The 18,468-nt window shown below is 42.5% G+C and overlaps 1 protein-coding gene across 4 annotated transcripts in view; it reads left to right on the forward strand.

Moving 5' to 3' along the window:
- The window catches only part of LOC119432446 (NF-kappa-B inhibitor-interacting Ras-like protein 1), a 65,973-nt gene that overhangs the window by 38,724 nt on the left and 8,781 nt on the right, over positions 1-18,468 (forward strand). For all 4 annotated transcript variants that reach the window (XM_037699612.2, XM_037699618.2, XM_037699626.2 and 1 more), the window contains 2 exons: positions 2,401-2,496; positions 2,569-2,662. In XM_037699612.2, the coding sequence (XP_037555540.1) occupies positions 2,401-2,496; positions 2,569-2,662 (190 nt within the window). The remainder of the gene's footprint in view (positions 1-2,400; positions 2,497-2,568; positions 2,663-18,468) is intronic.

Here is an 18,468-nt window from a genome sequence, read left to right on the forward strand (position 1 = left end):
TAAGTCGTGTCCTGAAGTTGCCGGTCTTGCCTATGTAGATGTACGGGCAATCCGCACAAGGTATGATGTTTACAACAGCTGGGAACTTGTCCTTTTCCGATTAGTCCATGTTGATAAGCGTGTGTCTGAGCTTTCGGGATGTAACATGCCTTGCCTGCAAGTGACAAGATCGCAGAACACTTGCCAGGGTCTCACGCTAGAGACGTACGGGATTGTGGCTCATTTTCTGCTGGGTCCAGACTGAGCAGGTGCTTTGCGAGCCAGTTGGCATCAAACAGAGTCAATAAAGTATCCACAGGCCGCTAGTTGATGCCGTATGAGTACATTGTCTGCCACACAGTCTTCTTGTGCATGTTTTTTTCTGCCTGACGAAGAAGGGAGCCGACAGAGAAACTATTTCCCCAAAACCTGGTGCCCCATATTGTAGTGAAGGTAGCGTCCGGTGTAAGTGTGCTTCCAAAACACACTGAACGACAAGCAAGGCCCATCGTCATTCACGAGAACTTAGGACACAACTTCAACAGCCCAGGAACAATTTCAATAAACATGTTGTATCGAATACTCTGGCCGAGCACTGTACAACTACGTCACACGCTATCAACTGTGGAGAGGCACGTGTGATTGCCAAGAGGAAGAATCTATCTTCATGTCTTTGTCTGGAGTCATCATTCATCCAAACCACACTGCGCACCCTTAATTGCAACTACAGCACTCTTCCACCTGTGTATGCCAGATGCCTTAATCATGTCTTGTGCCATACATAAAAACTGCACACTGTGCCGGTTTTCACTCATTGTGAACAAGCCGAAACATTAAAACGCTTTTAAATCTTTTTTGGTCAGTGTTCTAGCTCCTTCATTTTTACTTGTTATTATAGGCTAACTGTTCAGTTTTTCAATACAGTCTTTTTCTCATTGAAGTAGTAAAGAGGAACATGAGTCATCTTAAATATAAAAGCCAGCCACTAGTCACCAGTGCAGTGCCTCTGTTGCGTTAAGAGAGCTGAAACATATACAGTAAAAGCTTGTTGTTACGATCCCGTTGCGAGCTTCTCGAATTCGGCCTGGGTTAGCAGCTTCTTTGAGTGGGGCATTTCGGTGGGACGTTTTGATATGCCCACTCTGCACATATCGTTGCGGCACGAGCGTGTCGAGCTGGTGGTGCCTGAGCGACCCAAGAGCACATTGTCGTTTTCCTACTGAGTAGTGTTTTAACTCTTTTGTTACCGCTAGAAATGTGCATATTTTCATATTTTCGGGGCCTTTATGTTGTCACATTTTCTCTCAAGATGTAGTGTCGCAATGTATACTGCGAGACATATTTATAGCATGATCGCTGGAGTTTTAAATGGATGTGTAGCAGTAATAATCGATCAGCCAATTTTTTAAATTTTTATGTGAAACTTCAGAGAAGCATTTCAAGGAACACGAATGAATGTAATGATTTGCTATATTTAGTATAAGTAATGAGAGTAAAAAAAATCTGAAATATACAAAAAATTTGCACCTGGTTCCTAGTTCCCAACTTTTGTAAGTCAGATCCCGCAAAGTAATTATTATGAAGATTTGTTGCCGTCAAAACTCATGCTATGCGACAAAGCAGTAGCTTCGCAAATGGGAAAACAGGTAAGTTCCTATTCTACAGGGAGCACTTGTTTTCACACATTGCAGCCGGCACCTGGTTTGTTTTTACTGCGTTCTTTAGGCTCACAAAGCAATGGTTGTCAACTTGTTAGGTCAGGGAGCATGCAGAAGACTCCTCATATTTGACTCTTGTGTTTGATCAGCTTTTCTTTGCAAGCAAGATGGTATAGTGTCTGTTCAAATGGCACTGGAGCCTTTCCATGCTTTGCTCAGTTCTTGTAGTGCTGCAGAGTTGCGAGGAGCTTGCTGAAGCTGCAAACACGACAGCACGTGTCTCAGGTTGCTCAGCTCCCGTGTCTCATACTGCAATGATTCGCGTAACGCTTCACATTGCGTAGTTGACAGCGACAGTTGAGTCTGCCAAAATTTTTAGTGACTTCGGATCGTATGTTTTCCCGGTTAGTACATTTTTTTCTTGCATTTTTTTGCGAGACGGATGAACGAGGTTCTACTTTATATTGCCATGTTGCTTCCTTCTTCACAGAAAGCCAAGCCGTGTCAAGCTGCCATTACACTGCCTTTGTCCTATCATCACCATCATTGATTTATGGAAGTGTACTACTCTAGTAGATAAATGTCAAACTTGAACAGCTATTCACTTAACAAAGTGTCGTACATAACACATTACAGTAGCAAAGGTCTGTGTTCTGGAATGGAATGAAATTCATAAACAATGAGTACTACTAGTCAGTTTTCTTTCTTCATTCTTTTAGGCACCAGTATTGTTAAGGATGTTTGGCACTTTGCTTCTTTTCAGGGGGTTGTCTTAATTTATGCAATCAATAGCAGGGAGTCCTTCTTGCTGTTGGAACAGCTGAAGAAGGACATTGACAAGCACAAAGACAAGAAAGAGGTAACTTTCTTGTTTTTTTATTTAGGGAATCATGTGGTAGCTCGTTCAGTCTCTAAAGCTTTATTATTGCAGCTATCTTTCTTAGTGCTTGGAAACAAAGCAGATCTGAGTGCAGAAAGGCAGGTTGAGACACAGTCAGCCATCAACTGGGCCACCAAGGAAAGAGGTGAGCTTTTCATGGAAAGCTTTTATTTTATTGTTTTGGGAAATAGGCATTCTTTTTTTTTTTTTTGGCCCCCATATGTGGATATTTATTCTTGTCGTTCATGCATTTATTTTTGTATTTTTGTAATGTCTTTCTTTATGGGCGCTTCTAGCTACGTAACATTCATAATTGAATGTTACAAAACCCTTCCTTTATGTGAACTCAAATTGTATGAGGCAGTCTGTTGTTTCCAATGAAAATAACTTGCTTAGCTGGTAGGTAAAAAGCAGTGTGTCAACATAACCCAAACTCTCCAGTTCAGCTCAGGTTACAGTTGGTTCAATTTCAGTCTGATTCATGTTCAGCTCTGAAACAAAATAGAAAAAAAGTTTAAACTTGTTTAAGTTGGTTTATAATGGTTCAGTGTTCTGACAACTTCTTTTTTAAAGCTTGCTAAAAATTCCTGGGTGTTAAGTGATGATCTAATTATGAGGCACGCGTAGTGGGGGTGCTCAGGATTAATTTTATTCACCTGGAGTTCTTTAATTTGCACCCAATGCTGGGTACACAGGCATTTTTGCACTTCACCCCCATTGGTATGCGGCCCCTGTGGTCAGGATCAAACCCCCAAGCTCAAACTCAGCCGCACAGCACTAGGACAACCGCAGTGGGTTTAAAGCATGTTAAGGATAAAAGGTGTGTTGGGGGAGATAAAATTTCTGTATGTGGAATGATAGCATTTATTTGTAAAAAATGTCTGTGGATTTTTTCTTTCTGTGTATACAGTCTGCTATGTTTCATTCTTCAAATTGATTTCTAAAGTATCGCTGGTGGCTGGGTTCTCTTTTCACTTTGGTTGAATGAAATGGTGGACATAACTTTCATGACAAGTCCGTATGACCAATTCACTATTTAAAAGAATGGTAATATATGAGATTACCAATTTTCGAGATCAGACATGATTTTTGTAAAACTTTCCAATACAAGTATGCATTGAGGTATGTGTCACCAGATATTGAATTCTGTCAGCTTAATTGCACAAAATGGATATTGCATATCTTTTCAGCAAACGAATGCATAGGCTTCTTCCTTGTGTCTCAGCGAGCCAGGTGCTTTGTAGTGCAAATCATAGATGGTGCAGAAACTTGTTACTAGCAGCCAGAGCGACGTTGCCTGCAGCAGCCCATGCACAGTAAGGTGTAGAGCGAGGCAAAGTGGACTTTCTGTTTGTTGGCCAATTCGCTACAGTGCTTTCTTCAGCAACTAGTAGCAGCAGTGCCGTATAATTAGTAGGGGCACACTGTAGGCCCTCGGAAACATCAATACACTTGTTTCATGCTGGAAGTCTAGTTAAAAGAACTGCAATTTTATTCAAGTGATGGTCATGCATGTATTAGCCAGACTGGCATCCATGCATACAGCATTTCATTTTGCTTCCTACTTAATACCAGCTTACTGCCCACAAGCACCATCACAATTCAATATGCCACTGCTGCTCCGTTCAGATAGCACACATTTATAGCCTTTATCTCCACATGTAGAACTGCAATAGGTAACTCTGGCGCCACATGATTTCTTCACTCTTAAAAATAGGCTAATCGTATCTTTACCAGTTAAAGTCGCAATCAAATAACATGCTGCAATTATATTTTGTTTCAAGTGGTGACATGGGAAAAAGCACACCACCCTGGCCACTTGATATATTAATAGTGGAAAGAGTTCTCGACGTGCTCATTTCTCAACTTGATTGGCGCACATTTGGCGCCAACAGCTAGAGAAGGAAGAAGGGTAGTAGAACTCCTTAGAAAGCTATGATGAAGAAAGGACATAAGTGGAGAAAGAACGCACGATGGAATACTGGATGTCTTTTATCTTTTAGACATTAGTTGGCCGCGCCAGATTCATTTTAAGATACAGTATAGACCACTTATAACGTAACCGCTTGTAGTGCAGGACCGGATATAATACGGTCTTTTCAGACTCCCGTTAATTTTCCCATAGCACTCTATGTATACGCGTATCGCTTACAGTGCAGTTGGGGGACACGAAATACCGGTCACCGTGCAGCTGTCTGGAAGTTCGGCAGTCAACCTAGACGGCAAACGCTCCCCTCAAGCCACAAATACAGTATTTACTCGAATCTAACGCGCACTTTTTTCCCAATAAAACAGGTCCAAAAATTGCGTGCGTGTTAGAATCGAGTACGACCCTAAATCTGCGTCACCATACAGCCGTCAGCATTTCAAAATGGCCGCCTCGCACGCGCATCGAGCCTAGCTATCGTAGCTTCCTCCATGTGCTCCAGTACATGTGCTTAGGCAATAGTCTACCGTCTGTCTTCAAGTTCTCTGTATGTGCTCTATCGGCACGAAGTGCCGAGTTCATCATGGTGCCGCATTTAAAAGGAAAGTGATCACGTGTGCGGAGACGGACGGAAATCGGGCCGCATCACTGGCATTCGGAGAATCCGAAACTTGCCTTCGGGACTGGCGCAAACAGAAGGAGAGGATTTTCGCCAGCCAAGCAATGCGGAACGGTTTCAGTGGATCGAAGCAGGACGTAATCTGCGACGATCCACTACAGCGATACGATCGCCTTGGCCCTATCTTGAAAGCAATCTGCGACGGGGAAAGTCCGCCGCGCGCCGTGTTATAGGTCGCGTTGAAGCGAGAGGCATGATAGCACGAAGGTCAATTCGCTCACTGCGCTTCGTCACTCGAGCGTTTTGACAGTTCGTTTCTGCGGTCAACGAGCGAGATGTGTCCATGTTTGCTTGTGCGTGCGTGACATCGTGCTTATTAATTTATTTAGTAAGCGAATACGGAACCTAGCGCACGGTGACAGCGACGGCCGAAATGCGCCTGGAGTGTCCATTATCGCAATAATATAGTTGTTTTGGTTATAGTGCAGTACCGCTTATAGTGCGGATATTCACGATTTCGACGACTTACGTTATAAGCGGTCTACACTGTAGTTCAGTCGGTGCTTCTGTCTAACTTACTCCCTTAAAAGGCCACTAAACCACTGTACTTGTAGCCGCAAGAATATTTTAAAATGGTGCAGTTATAGCAAAGTTACAGGCGTTTGGTGAACAAAAACGCGGCCTCTGTTTTTTTTTCTAGCTCTCCTTTGCTACCCTCCTCACTCTGGATTTCGCCCTCTTGCCACATACACTCACTAAATATGCGCAGTGCAGCGAAAGCTACAGGTCGCATCCGCATGCCAGTAGAAAGGTCATTGTCCGCCCCTAACATGTATGAAGCTGACTGAATGGAAGCTTTATAAAAGGTTCAGTGGCGCACAATGGGTCAGCCTCTCTGCGTTCTCGGAACACACGGTCAACTTTTGTCATGTTGGCACTGTCGTTCCTCAATGTCTAAATAATTGACAGCTTTTACCCCTGGTGACATCACCTAGAGCACCCTATTGACATCACGACGCGTGGAGGAGGCACCGTAAAGGCAAGGAGAGAAGCATGGGATTGCTTCTATAATTTGTGGTGTTCCCGCCGCACGGACTGCTGCTGCATTCACCAGAAATGAGGGTCACGGCATTCTCTGCGCGATGCGCACATTTGTTTGAAATGTGTAGAAAAATGTTATAGAGGTTGTTTAAGGGCCCTTAATACAGCTGTGCAAGACACATCACTTCCAAGCAACAGATTCTTCCTTCTTTTCATGATAGCAGCCACCTGGCTTGTGAGGGTAGTCAATCTTTGGCATGTAGATTCGACAGTTCATTCGGTGCTGATGAAAGTCTCCCAGAGTGAGTTGCTCTTTTTGAACCTAAACTGTTGCCCCTTTGGCTGGCTGTAGGTCGACGGCTATATTGTTTATTTACTGCCACTCAAGTTCAATTCAATGAAAATTGTCATTGGCACTCAAGAAATCATCATAGAACTCCTTTAAGCTTACCAGCCACCATGCCACTGCAGTGGCTATGATGTCCTGCTGTAGAGATACAGGTTGCGGGCTAAATTCCCAGCTGCGGTAGTTTTTATGAGGGGGCAAAAGACAAAAGTGCTTGTGTACTTAGATTTAGGTGCATGTTAATTAGAGAACCCCAGGTAGTCAAAATTAATTTAGTCTCCCACTATGGTGCCTCCTGTAGCCCCAGTGTTGCTTTGGGACGTTAAAGGGACCCTCACCAGGCTTGGCCATTTTAAACAGACAACCATAGCGCATACTTCACACGCTGACCATTGTGTCTGCAAAGTATTGCAGAGCTGCGCGCTGCAAGAACAGCTGAAATTTCAAACCAAACACTGCGCTTCCTTCCTCTCTAGGAAGCGCCTCTGCCAGCCAGAGAGTGGAGGTAACATGCAGAAATACCATGATGTCAAACACAGTCCTAGCAATGTCACTCACCATGACATGTTATTCAGTAAGGCGTCCAGTGCGCAACACCGCCACCAGAAATGTGCCTGTCAGCTAAGAAGGAAGAGAAAAAAAAAAAGCGGTGCTTGTCACGTGAACCTTACACAGTCCCTCGGCTCTGGTATGGGAGAAGGCGGGGAAAGGAACGTTGCTTGCGGACGATACTCAAGGCAGAGGGAGAGGGTGTCTCTTTTGACAGCTGCGCTCGCCTCCCGGCGGTATGGTAACAGGGCATTCAACTTCTTCCATCTCATCCAATAATTAACCAATTTAATAAATTATTTCAGTAAGGCAATCCCTAGAGTCTAGACGGTTTTTTTAAAACTTGCAGTGTATAACTAAAATTTGGAATGGGGCCTAGTGAGGGGCCCCTTAAACCAAGTGAATCAACATCTTTAGGTTTAGCAGTTGTTACATAGGCACCCTATTGGACATCACCACATTGCACAGTCAATAATCTGTCTTTCTGCTAAAGTTAAATGCATGGTTTTTCACCCCGACTTTCCTTACAATAATTCAGTCTTTCTTCATAATCTTGCTGATTGCTGTGGCCTTCACTGCATTATGCACCACAAGTTGGAATGTATGTGTAGTGCGCCTCAGTTCATGAATGAGGTTTATTGCATTTAATTTAAGAGATGAGGTGCAGCAACAGCTCCTTTGGATTCTTGAAGGTAAGAGTGTGAGCAACTGCTAGGTACATGAACATTATCTTCTTATTGTCTCTTCCAAGATGCTATTCCTGGAATTATATTCATAATTTTCACTTATGTACTCACTGTGTAAAATTTCCTGCATGTAGTTTTGACCCTGACAAGGTAGACTACATAGGACTTGGAACTATGTGCACTGGCTCTTTGGGTTATTTCTTTCAAAGCAAGATTCTTGAAAATCTTTGACACGGAGGAGAATGCTTGCTGAATAAGTTTGTAGAACATGCCTGTCAAAACATTTCTTCTGCAGAAGCACTGTTTTAATAGAACCCCTGTTAAAGTTATCAGAATAGCTGATAGAGTAGCACTATGGCCCATGGTGGCTGTTCCTAGCCACCTGCTGAGCAGGTTTGGGTTGATTTCTTTGCTTTTCTCTGAACCATTATGAATTCAATAGTTCCTTTATTTTGCTTCAACCATTTGAAACAACTGCTAGTATAAGCAGTTGTGGTTCGCCATCACTACATCCATAATGACAGTCATAACAATGACCAAAAGTGGAGTTGTCTACTTTTGATGTGTTCTGCAGTCGTTGCTAAACGATGTTGAATGACAGAACCAAACCATAACTGGCTTTCACTGACTCCCATTGAAATGGCGCTGGTTAGGATTAAATCTAAGAGCACGCCTGAGACTATATATAAGTGCTATATTAGTGGCCATACAAGCGGCGCTGGTTAGGATTAAATCTAAGAGCACGCCTGAGACTATATATAAGTGCTATATTAGTGGCCATACAAGCGTTATTCGAGTTTGCGGACGACCACCCTGATTGCCTGCAAAGTAATTTGGAGGGGTAAAACACCAAACAAAAACTAAATATATATAGGCCACGTGCAGTGTCAGCACATCATGCATTGGGCTGCACAACAAGCAAACACAAAACACTTTCATGATATTCACTACTACCCGCCGTGGTTGCTCAGTGGCTATGGTGTTGGGCTGCTGAGCACAAGGTCTCGGGATCGAATCCCGGCCACGGCGGCCGCATTTCGATGGGGGCGAAATGCGAAAACACCCGTGTACTTAGATTTAGGTGCACGTTAAAGAACCCCAGGTGGTCCAAATTTCCGGAGTACCCCACTACGGCGTGCCTCATAATCAGATCGTGGTTTTGGCACATAAAACCCCATAATTTTTTTTTTAATATTCACTACCACAAAATGTCTACTTGGTATTTCACAGAAGAAACAACATTGAGCAGAAGACTGTAAAAGAGTTTTTGGTACAGCTGCCATAGGCCTGTTGTCCTGATGTTTTGAACACACTGTGGTGCAGTGTAGTGGCAAGTGATGAAGATTGCTGCGTAGTGCAAGCTGCAGCTTGGTGCATTGAGTTATGCCATCAGTGGGAAGTAGGATACTTCTTGGTTGCTTTGATTTCACGTTCATGGGTCATTTCTATCCTTATTTAGATGTTCAGTACCTGGAAAAACTATCTGCATTGGAAGTAAATAGCCTGCATCCCAGCCTGCCTGCAAAAACGAAATGAAAAAACATTTTCTGATTCAATAATTGTTTTTTTATAATGGGTGTCTTTAAAGCAACATTGTTTCTAATAGGCATTTGATTTCAAGCCATTATTCTCATATTTGTGTGTTATTTTTGTGATGAGGATGCAGCTGTCTTTCGGACTGTGAAACTAGAGCCTAAAAATAATGCTGTATTGGGAAGGGAGAGGGGGGGGGGTATATGCTTGGCCTACGCAGTCAGTATAAAACATATAGTTTTCTTTCAGATATAAATACTCCCTGCTTAGGCATCGGTACTCTGTCTGGCACACACTCACCTGGTGACGGCTTGACCATGCATTGTGATTGGTACTGGAAGTAACCTGGGATCTTGGAAGTAACCTGTGTACCAACTTGAATATAGACATTAATTTCTTTTTATGGCTCTGAAAGCAGTATGTAGTATTGTTAGCTTGTTTTCTGAGTTACACATTATTAAGTTTAGTTCTAGTTTTTGTACTGTCACCCCTACTGAAATCTTCAACTATCTTTTCTTTCTTGCCTTTTATTGTTCAGTTACAGCAGCCTAAGTATCACTGAAAACATAACTAATTTGTTATTTACATTGTCATTGACCCCTTGAGGCACTATGTACACAATTGTGTATGCCGAAATAGTGCATCAAAAGCACGGTGTAAGAACATTTAGGTGTTGACACTGCGCGCACGCGAGCGTCCAGAATGTGTTCGGCAGCGCGCGGGCGCACTGAGTAGCTCTGCTGCGAGCAGATAGATGGTGCCGCGGTCAGCGGTCCCAGCTTAGCGGCGCCGGCGGCTTGGCATTGCTCTGCCTCCCCTGAATTTTCATTCATAGTGCAGCCAGTAAAACTCAAAGCGCGAAGGACATTCGTTATTTCAGATTAAAGTGATAACTGTACCAGGCTTAATGCTTCACTAACATGAAAGTATCTTGTGCAGGTCGTGAAAGACGTGAACGCGGAGCGATCGGACAGCAGTCAAAGCCCACTTAAGTGCCGCTCGCGCGCACAATTTGTTTCGTCCGATCTAGTCATTCATTCAAGCATAGAAAAAAAGCTGTTAGCCCGCGTGCTACCCCTCGATCAGAAGAAAATAGTGAATGCACCGGAAAATGTTGTATTTAATGCTTATCGCTGCTTCCATTCACACCCAGAAAACCGTTCAAGCATTGTGCCCAGCGATATAAATTAAGAAATGAAATGGCACAAGCTTGCGATATGCAACGCACTAGAGAAAAGTGACTGTTCATGGCTAGAACTTATCAGAATGCACATAGCTATGTAAAAACTCTTTCAAATGGAAAATTATTAGGCGGGACGAAGGCAGGCGTCTTATCTTGGATTACAGCATCACTAATACAGTTTACTGGTGAAAACCTGAGCAAATTACTTATTTATTACTATACCACTTAAGATAGACCGTGTATATTATTCATTTGGCTTTCGTCCATTGAGGACTGAATGACTTGCAGGATCTAAAAAAAGACGTGACTTTATTTTTTCTTAAATTGCATATGAGAATGTGCCACTGTAAGCGTATTTGACAATGCATGCTCAGCGTGTCCACAAATACACTTACACGCACCACACAATTATCTCATAGACTTTTTTTTTTTTTTTTGCAAGGACACAATAAGAAAAAATTGTGCATGAAGCAGCTCGATAATTTTAATAGGAGATAACCATCCCAGAAGCTTACTCTCTCATACATTCCCATAATGTAAAAATGTTGAATAAAAACATGCAAGCGTGTAATATACACCACACATGAATTGTAATGGAATTCAGTAGCCAGGATGGAACAAATTTGAAAATCAGGTGCACATCTGCACAGAAAGCAGCAGTATTACACCGGGTGCACCAAGATTTAAAAATATGGAAATGTCACATAGCTCGACAGAACCAAGGTAATGTTGTTTGCCGTCCCTTGGAGATACTATTTTTCATTCCGCCTCATTACATAATTAGTCTTAATTAATTAATCAACTTGTCAAATATTATAATTAGAGGAAAAGTGTCAATGAGGAAATTGTAGAGCAACATGAAAAACTCCCGATACAGCTTTCTCTTGCATAGAAGTGTTTTTCCGAGCGTGAAAGAAGCCGACGAATACATATATGCAAAGTGCCTCGGGCGGCCAGTCGCGTGGCAATTTTGCGTGTATTCGTGGGTTTCTTTCGCGCTCGGAAAACACTTATGTATCACGTATTGAGCAACAGTAAGCTGTATCGGGAGTTTTCCATGTTGCTCTGCAATATTCTCGTTCACTTTTTTTTCTTATAGTATTTGAAAAGTTGATCAATCAATTATGAAAATAATTTTGTAATTAGGCGGAGTGCGAAAATATTCTTAGTATCTCCAACCGACGGCAAACAATATTAACTTGGTTCTGTCCAGCTACGTGACATTTGAATATATTTAAATCTTGGGACATGATAGTTACATGCAGCAAATTTGCACAAACTACTGTGGCACACTCTTCCGCAGCTGCTTTCGAGGTTTATTTGACTGTGTGAAGTAACTTGCACTTGCCGACAGAACAGGGCTCTTTGGCCCGTCAAGTAGAACCCTTTCATCGAGTTCTGCGTTATATGCCGTCGATATCATATCTTCTGAAAAATGCTTGGTGCAGACATGGTCGGTAGGCGTTAGACTTCGGTCTGCCCTCAGATTTGCACGACACCACTGCTCTTGACAACCGATGTCGGACGGCACTTTGAACAGAGGCACACGCTCCGCACAAGTCTGGTATCCTTCGAGAATTGCAGTTCAGAACGAAAGACTTTCTACCCATTTAAAACGCCCCTCAGAAGGCCGCTGCCACCTTTGTTCATCGGCTCGTGTCGACAATACCAAAGCACAAGCTCATCAAACGCATGTGAACAAAAAGCAGGCCTTCAAAACAGCGCGGCCGCGCATGCAAACAGGTAGACGCAGCAGCGGCAGTACGCGCCTTGCCGCAGGGACTGGGACCGCATTCCGCAGCGCCCTCTACGACGGCACCGACAGAGCTCTAACCAAGCCGAACATAATCTGGACGCGAGCGTTCCGCACTTTCGTGCGCGTTAGGGGGAGAGTGTCAGCACCTCTCTTTATTATTCTTACACCGTGATCAAAAGCAAAAGCACTGAGAAAGATAATTGTTTTTTAAATGTGTTGCAAACATCTTCAAACACTTCTGATTGAACAAGCGCTGCAAAATTTAATATGTGTGCAGTGTAATAGTAAAATGAGTTGGAAGGTAAAGGGCTGACTGTTTGGCGCTCGGTGTCAGTCTGTCGTCAAATGCAGCATGTTTTTTTCTTTTACTGCTTTTCACAATTTTTTACATCCAACATGTATTTCAACTGGCTGGACGGGTACTTTCCAAATATTCTAGACATAAAATAATTCATGTTCATATATATTACATTCCTATAGAGAATTCTTGCATGGAGTCCATATTCTGTACACTTGACAAAATTGAATGAAAAATTTAAAATTCTTAATCAGTTCTGCAGCAATTCGTTTTTCATGAAACTGAAGATACGAAAAGTGTCGTGAAACTAAATTTTCACTGGACAGAATTATTCGGCGCCTGAAAGGGTTAATGGTATAACAATCAATCAAAAAGGAGATGCTGAAAATCTTATTGATTTGCTTGTGCCCCATCGTCATTATGTACCACCTAAGAAGCTGAACCTGTACTTTCTTATCATTTTTTTTATATGCAGAGTGACACCTTAGCTGTGTACAAATATACTTCTCTGTGACACATTTTAAGAAACATTGTTTATACAAAGAGTAACTGGCTGTGTTCAGTTAAGAACGTCTGTGCTTGTCCGCCGACCCCTTTTAATTTTGCCGAAATGTATTTTGCTGGCTGAGTCCCCAGGACCACAAAACCATTGTTAATGTAGCGAAAAAAAAATTTCAGAAGATTCCATTGAGCCGGGACCACTTTTTGTGAATTGCACAAAAATAGAATTTTGATGTGATCCCAGAAAAAAAACTATTGTAGTTGTGGGTCTGAAAATTTTCCTGGCATAATGAACAGTGTGCACTGATAGAATGTTGTTAGCTTACAGTGTTGGTGCTGTAATTTTTTTTTAATGAAAAAATCGCAAATACGGCACTTTAAATAATGCTCAAAGTTTAGATTTTTTTGCTCCGCGTGTATAGCAGTATAGCAGTCAGAATTTTCAAATTTTCCCAGAGGGTTGCCACATATCAGGTTAACAAGTGTGCTAAATACAATTGTCGAGAGTGACGTCAAACGGTCACCAAAAATGCCTAAGTGTGGGCATGACTAAAAATGCAATAACTTGAAAACCAAATAAAAAAAAGGCCATCTTTGATTTTTTAAAAGCTCTCCAGAATTAAAGCCAAGCATGTGACCTAACTCAATCTGTAAAAACATGTTGCATTATTTTTGTAAGGTCGGAGTTATAAAGCGAGAAATGTGGCCAAATTGACATTAACGCCCTAACCCTGAAAATGAGCGAGCATGTAGCTATAGTTGTCAGGTTCATTATTTTTAGGTTGTAAATATGTTTCATTGTGGTCAGGAAATGACGAATTGATAGAAACAAAAAGAAAATGAAGAGATGGTTCTGAAGAGCAAATTTATACGTATGCATGTTTGTACGCGTTGCAGTTTTGTTCCTGGCAAAAGGAATTATTGGAATACTTACTAGAGGTGTACTCGAGTCGGGTTCTAGTATGAAACTGTTTATTCAGCCCTAACATACACAGGGCGTCAGACACGCAGTAGAGGAAGAGCGGTTCCAGGGAGAAATACACAGGCACCGACTTCACCGAAGCCGTTATGGTTTTCGTGCTGCTCGTGAGGCGACCTAGTGGTTTCGCTTACGTGCGCATTGTGGAGTGTCTTGCGCAAGGAGTCAGCAGCACCCAGAGTAACTGTCGTGGGGAGCAGCAAACATAGGGGGGTGATTCCATGCAAGATCGAACAAAGGATGGCCGGTTGACCTTTTAAATTTAGTTCGAAATTTTATATATTGTTGCCTGATGAGTGGAAAGAAGAGATCCGCAATTGGTTTTGCTGCCAAAAATTTTTTTCGCAGCACCGCGAATCAATAATGACGAAGAGGTGGAGTGCCGTGCTCACCTGCTCTGCTGTTTTGGCCAAGTTTGGTTATGAATTACACAAAATATATTTAAGTTAGGTAGCTGAAATTTCTCTAAATAAATATATGCATGTTTTTGCTTGTGATAAATTATTATGGGTTTTGTGGGTAGCGTAGATGTTTTTATAAAAAACCTCAAAATCGGCCCAGGAAACGTTTGTTTGTCTACTTTGCAGGTCTATATCTCAAAAAAGGCTTGTGGTAGAGCGGCAACAATTCCGCATTACGTTCTAAGCATACTTATTTACCAAACTGCTAAAGCTTATATTTATACAACTTTTCAATAAAGAGATACTATCAGGCTAACTTCAAGAAAACACCGAACAATGGAAATTTCTGATGACAATTAAAAAAAAACACCATTTTTGATATTTCTTAAACTTTGCCCACTTATTCTCCTCCACATCAGCTTTCAGAATCATTAAAGACATATTGCATAATTTTGTTCCATTCGTAGTTACAGCCTATCGAATGAGACCCTTACGCAAGGCTCAGCGCACCATGCAGGTCTGAAGATTCTGACATTTGTGATCGCGTACGACTCTCGAATTTTGGCATGGTATTGTATCCAGTCATTTATCCCTCAAAGCTGCAAATTTGCTGTGGGACAAACCGTAGTGAATGATTCAGAATCAGTTTTGTACGCGTGGGTTTCCTGGATGGGCTGCATCATCGGAGAGCACACAGACGTTTCGCGCAATTAACCTCCACGAAAACGCAGTCAGAATTCGATATCCGGCTTTGATAACCCAAAAGTAGGATAAAATTCAATAAGCAAGCAACAGTATTCCAAATAATCTTTAGCGTAATGGAAAAATTGTGAAGGTAATGGAGAACCGCTTCATTAAAACAGAATTTGTTTATGGGCTGTAATCGTTTATTCGAATGATTCGAGAACGCTGATTGCCTTCATTCCTGTACACATAGTTTCTTCCATGCAGACCCGGCTATGCGTGCCATGTGCAATTCAGGAGATGCTTCCGTTGACCTGGATAGCTGCCAGGCATGCCAAAACTGAATGCCATGGAAGGCGGGCACTTTCATCCACTCATCCTTTTTTAAGTCGCGGAAGGCAACAACTTCTTTTTCTTGAAGAGGTATTAGATGCACACCTTTCAATTTTTCTGTTAAAATTGTTACAAAGTCTCTGGCTGCCCGAATTGCACTTTCAGGGCTTGTTCTCAAGTTGTTGAGCATTGATTGCTTGATGCTTGACGAGTCCTCCAACTCCGTCGCACGCGTTTTTCCCGTGTCCAGTTGCTGAGGATATCCATTGGGTATTGGGACAATCGCTCTTTCCGAACTCGAAAAGCCGGTATGTATTTTTGAAATGACTGGCGGCTCCATCACTCACATATGTCACCTTGGAGTACACCGGCAGGTTATCGTCCACCCATTCTTTCACTTTCTTTAGAGCCAAGCAGGCGTGATCGGAGTCGTGGCTCAAGTCGTCACTAACAATAGCGAGACTCTCCGTACATTTTTTCGTTGTTACCACGCATGTAAACACGGATACTTGCTGCTTTTGCCAGTGGTATGGCTGAACATCGTCAGGAAGCACGACAGTCCAGTTTTCGGCAAAATCAAAGAGGAATACAATGCTCCCACGCTGTTTACATTGCTTTTCCTCGTAGATAGCTTTGCCTTGTGTCTTCCTGATGTGGTTGTGCACGATCCACTTTGCCACTAACGCCCGAAGATGATTAAAAAAAGTATCAGCATCCAAACCCTTTTTCACAAAGTCGCCTGCCTCCCACTTCGCTAGCAGTATTTCTTCTTCTGCGATATTAAGTTCCTCCACTGTCAGGGACCCGCCTTTCAGACACTGATTGCATTCGCCTAAAAGGCACTGTGCTGAAGATGTAATGCAAATGAATGCTGAGTGAAGGTCATCAGAATTGATTCTGTGGCCAGTAATGTTCTCAAGAGCGGCAAGGCAAAGTTTATAGTTGGCGCAAATGACACAAACGCACACATCATGCTGGGGATAACATTTTACCCAGCGCGGTCACAAGGTGTAGAATTTTGATAGGCCAATGCCAGAATCAGGATGGTCGTCTTTGTATGTGCGGAATGCCTCTCTAATAGATCTGGTCATGAAACGCTTTGTTACTAATACTTTTTCTCCATCCATCGTAACCGACAAGCCATCCTTTCTGTTAGGGCTTTGTCTCGAGCATTCCAACTCGTCCTTCGTGTAGTGCTCACGTGCCGCAGATACGCACTCAGGGCTCACCTTGTGCCTGGTGAAAGGATCCGGTCGGTACCACACACCGTGATTTTCTTCAATTTCCTGGACTTGTTGATTTGATACATCGTTGCTTCAGGAATAAGCTTCTCAATCTCATGTTTAGCTAGTGTTAATGGCAGGAGAGTGAGAAGTTGATAACGTTCCTGGGGTGTCGTCGATGCTGCATAGGCTTGCCGAAAGCTTTCGGTCCAGTGCTCGCAGAAGGAGCACTTTCCTTCGGCTGAATTTCCCGATGCATCACATTGGTTGTACGCCCGACGTATCTTGTTGCGAACATTTTCCGCTTCCGCCTTCTACACCTCACTTTGTTTTCTTTTGATATAAGTAGGCCTGTCCCGACTTCTCACTGCACATGGACGTTTCAAAGGGGACATGCAGGTTGTCGCGATGATCTGGTTGACGACGTTGATTTCTGCTTCAGGGGGCATAAAAATGTCATCGCTCAACTGTGTGTTCCGTGAGGATATTTCATTGCAGAAGTAGCGAAAGCACGGGTAGCACAAGTAGTCCTTCTCTTTGACAGTTACTGATGTTTCGGATGTTAAAAGCTGCTCCAAAGCATTAACGTCTATGTCGGTAACTCTGCGAAAATTTCGCTTCCTTGAAATGAGCTTCTTGTGCTTAGAAAGGTAGTCTGCACAATACACTCACTCAGAGCTATACTTTGCCGCCTTGAGACGCACAGGAACAGTAGAGTAAGAGCAAAGCGCAAGCACTATTGGTGTCGAATGAAGTGTGAACAGCGGATCGATTCAGGCTATCTCCTGTCAGGCCGTCTGCTGTTCAGGCCATCTGCTGTTCAGGCCGTCTGCTGTTCAGGCAGTCTGCTGCCTTCATCTGAGATATGCGCGCGCATTCGGTTACCGATAGTTTTGCTTTTGTTTCCCTTGGCATTCTACATCTTGCTTTGCCACTGGAGGGCCACGTTCATACTTTCCACCTTTTTCGGTACTACTGGCCTTTCAAGAAACAGGAATCCAATCTTGCCTGCATTCTATACACTTAGTGGGCAAGAAGTCGGATCTACAACAATTGCCTATCCTTGCGTAAGGGTCTCATTCGACAGGCTGTAACTACGAATGGAACAAAATTATGCAATATGTTTTTAATGATTCTGAAAGCTGATTTGGAGGAGAATAAGTGGGCAAAGTTTAAGAAATATCAAAAATGGTGTTTTTTTTTTTAATTGTCATCAGAAATTTCCATTGTTCGGTGTTTTCTTGAAGTTAGCCTGATAGCATCTCTTTATTGAAAAGTTGTAGAAATATAAGCTTTAGCAGTTTGGTAAATAAGTATGCTTAGAACGTAATGCGGAATTGTTGCCGCTCTACCACAAGCCTTTTTGGAGATAAAGACCTGCAAAGTAGACAAACAAACGTTTCCTGGGCCGATTTTGAGGTTTTTTATAAAAACATCTACGCTACCCACAAAACCCAAAAATAACTTAACACAAGCAAAAACATGCATATATTTATTTAGAGAAATTTCAGCTACCTAACTTAAATACATTTTGTGTAATTGATAACCAAAGTTGGCCAAAACAGCAGAGCAGGTGAGCACGGCACTCCACCTCTTCGTCATTATTGATTCGCGGTGCTGCGAAAAAATTTTTGGCAGCAAAACCAATTGCGGATCTCTTCTTTCCACTCATCAGGCAACAATATATAAAATTTTGAACTAAATTTAAAAGGTCGACCGGCCATCCTTTGTTCGATCTTACATGGAATCACCCAGGGATAACACCACAAGTGTTCACAACATTTCTCACACTTAATAGCACCGTGATGAGTGAAGTTTTTTTTTTTTTTTTTTTTTTTTTTGTTATGCTGGTATCACTGAGCATATAATTTGTTCTGCTGGCCAAAGTTTAT

Source organism: Dermacentor silvarum, chromosome 1 (genome assembly GCF_013339745.2).
Source record: "Dermacentor silvarum isolate Dsil-2018 chromosome 1, BIME_Dsil_1.4, whole genome shotgun sequence".
Classification (NCBI taxonomy): Eukaryota; Metazoa; Arthropoda; class Arachnida; order Ixodida; family Ixodidae; genus Dermacentor; species Dermacentor silvarum.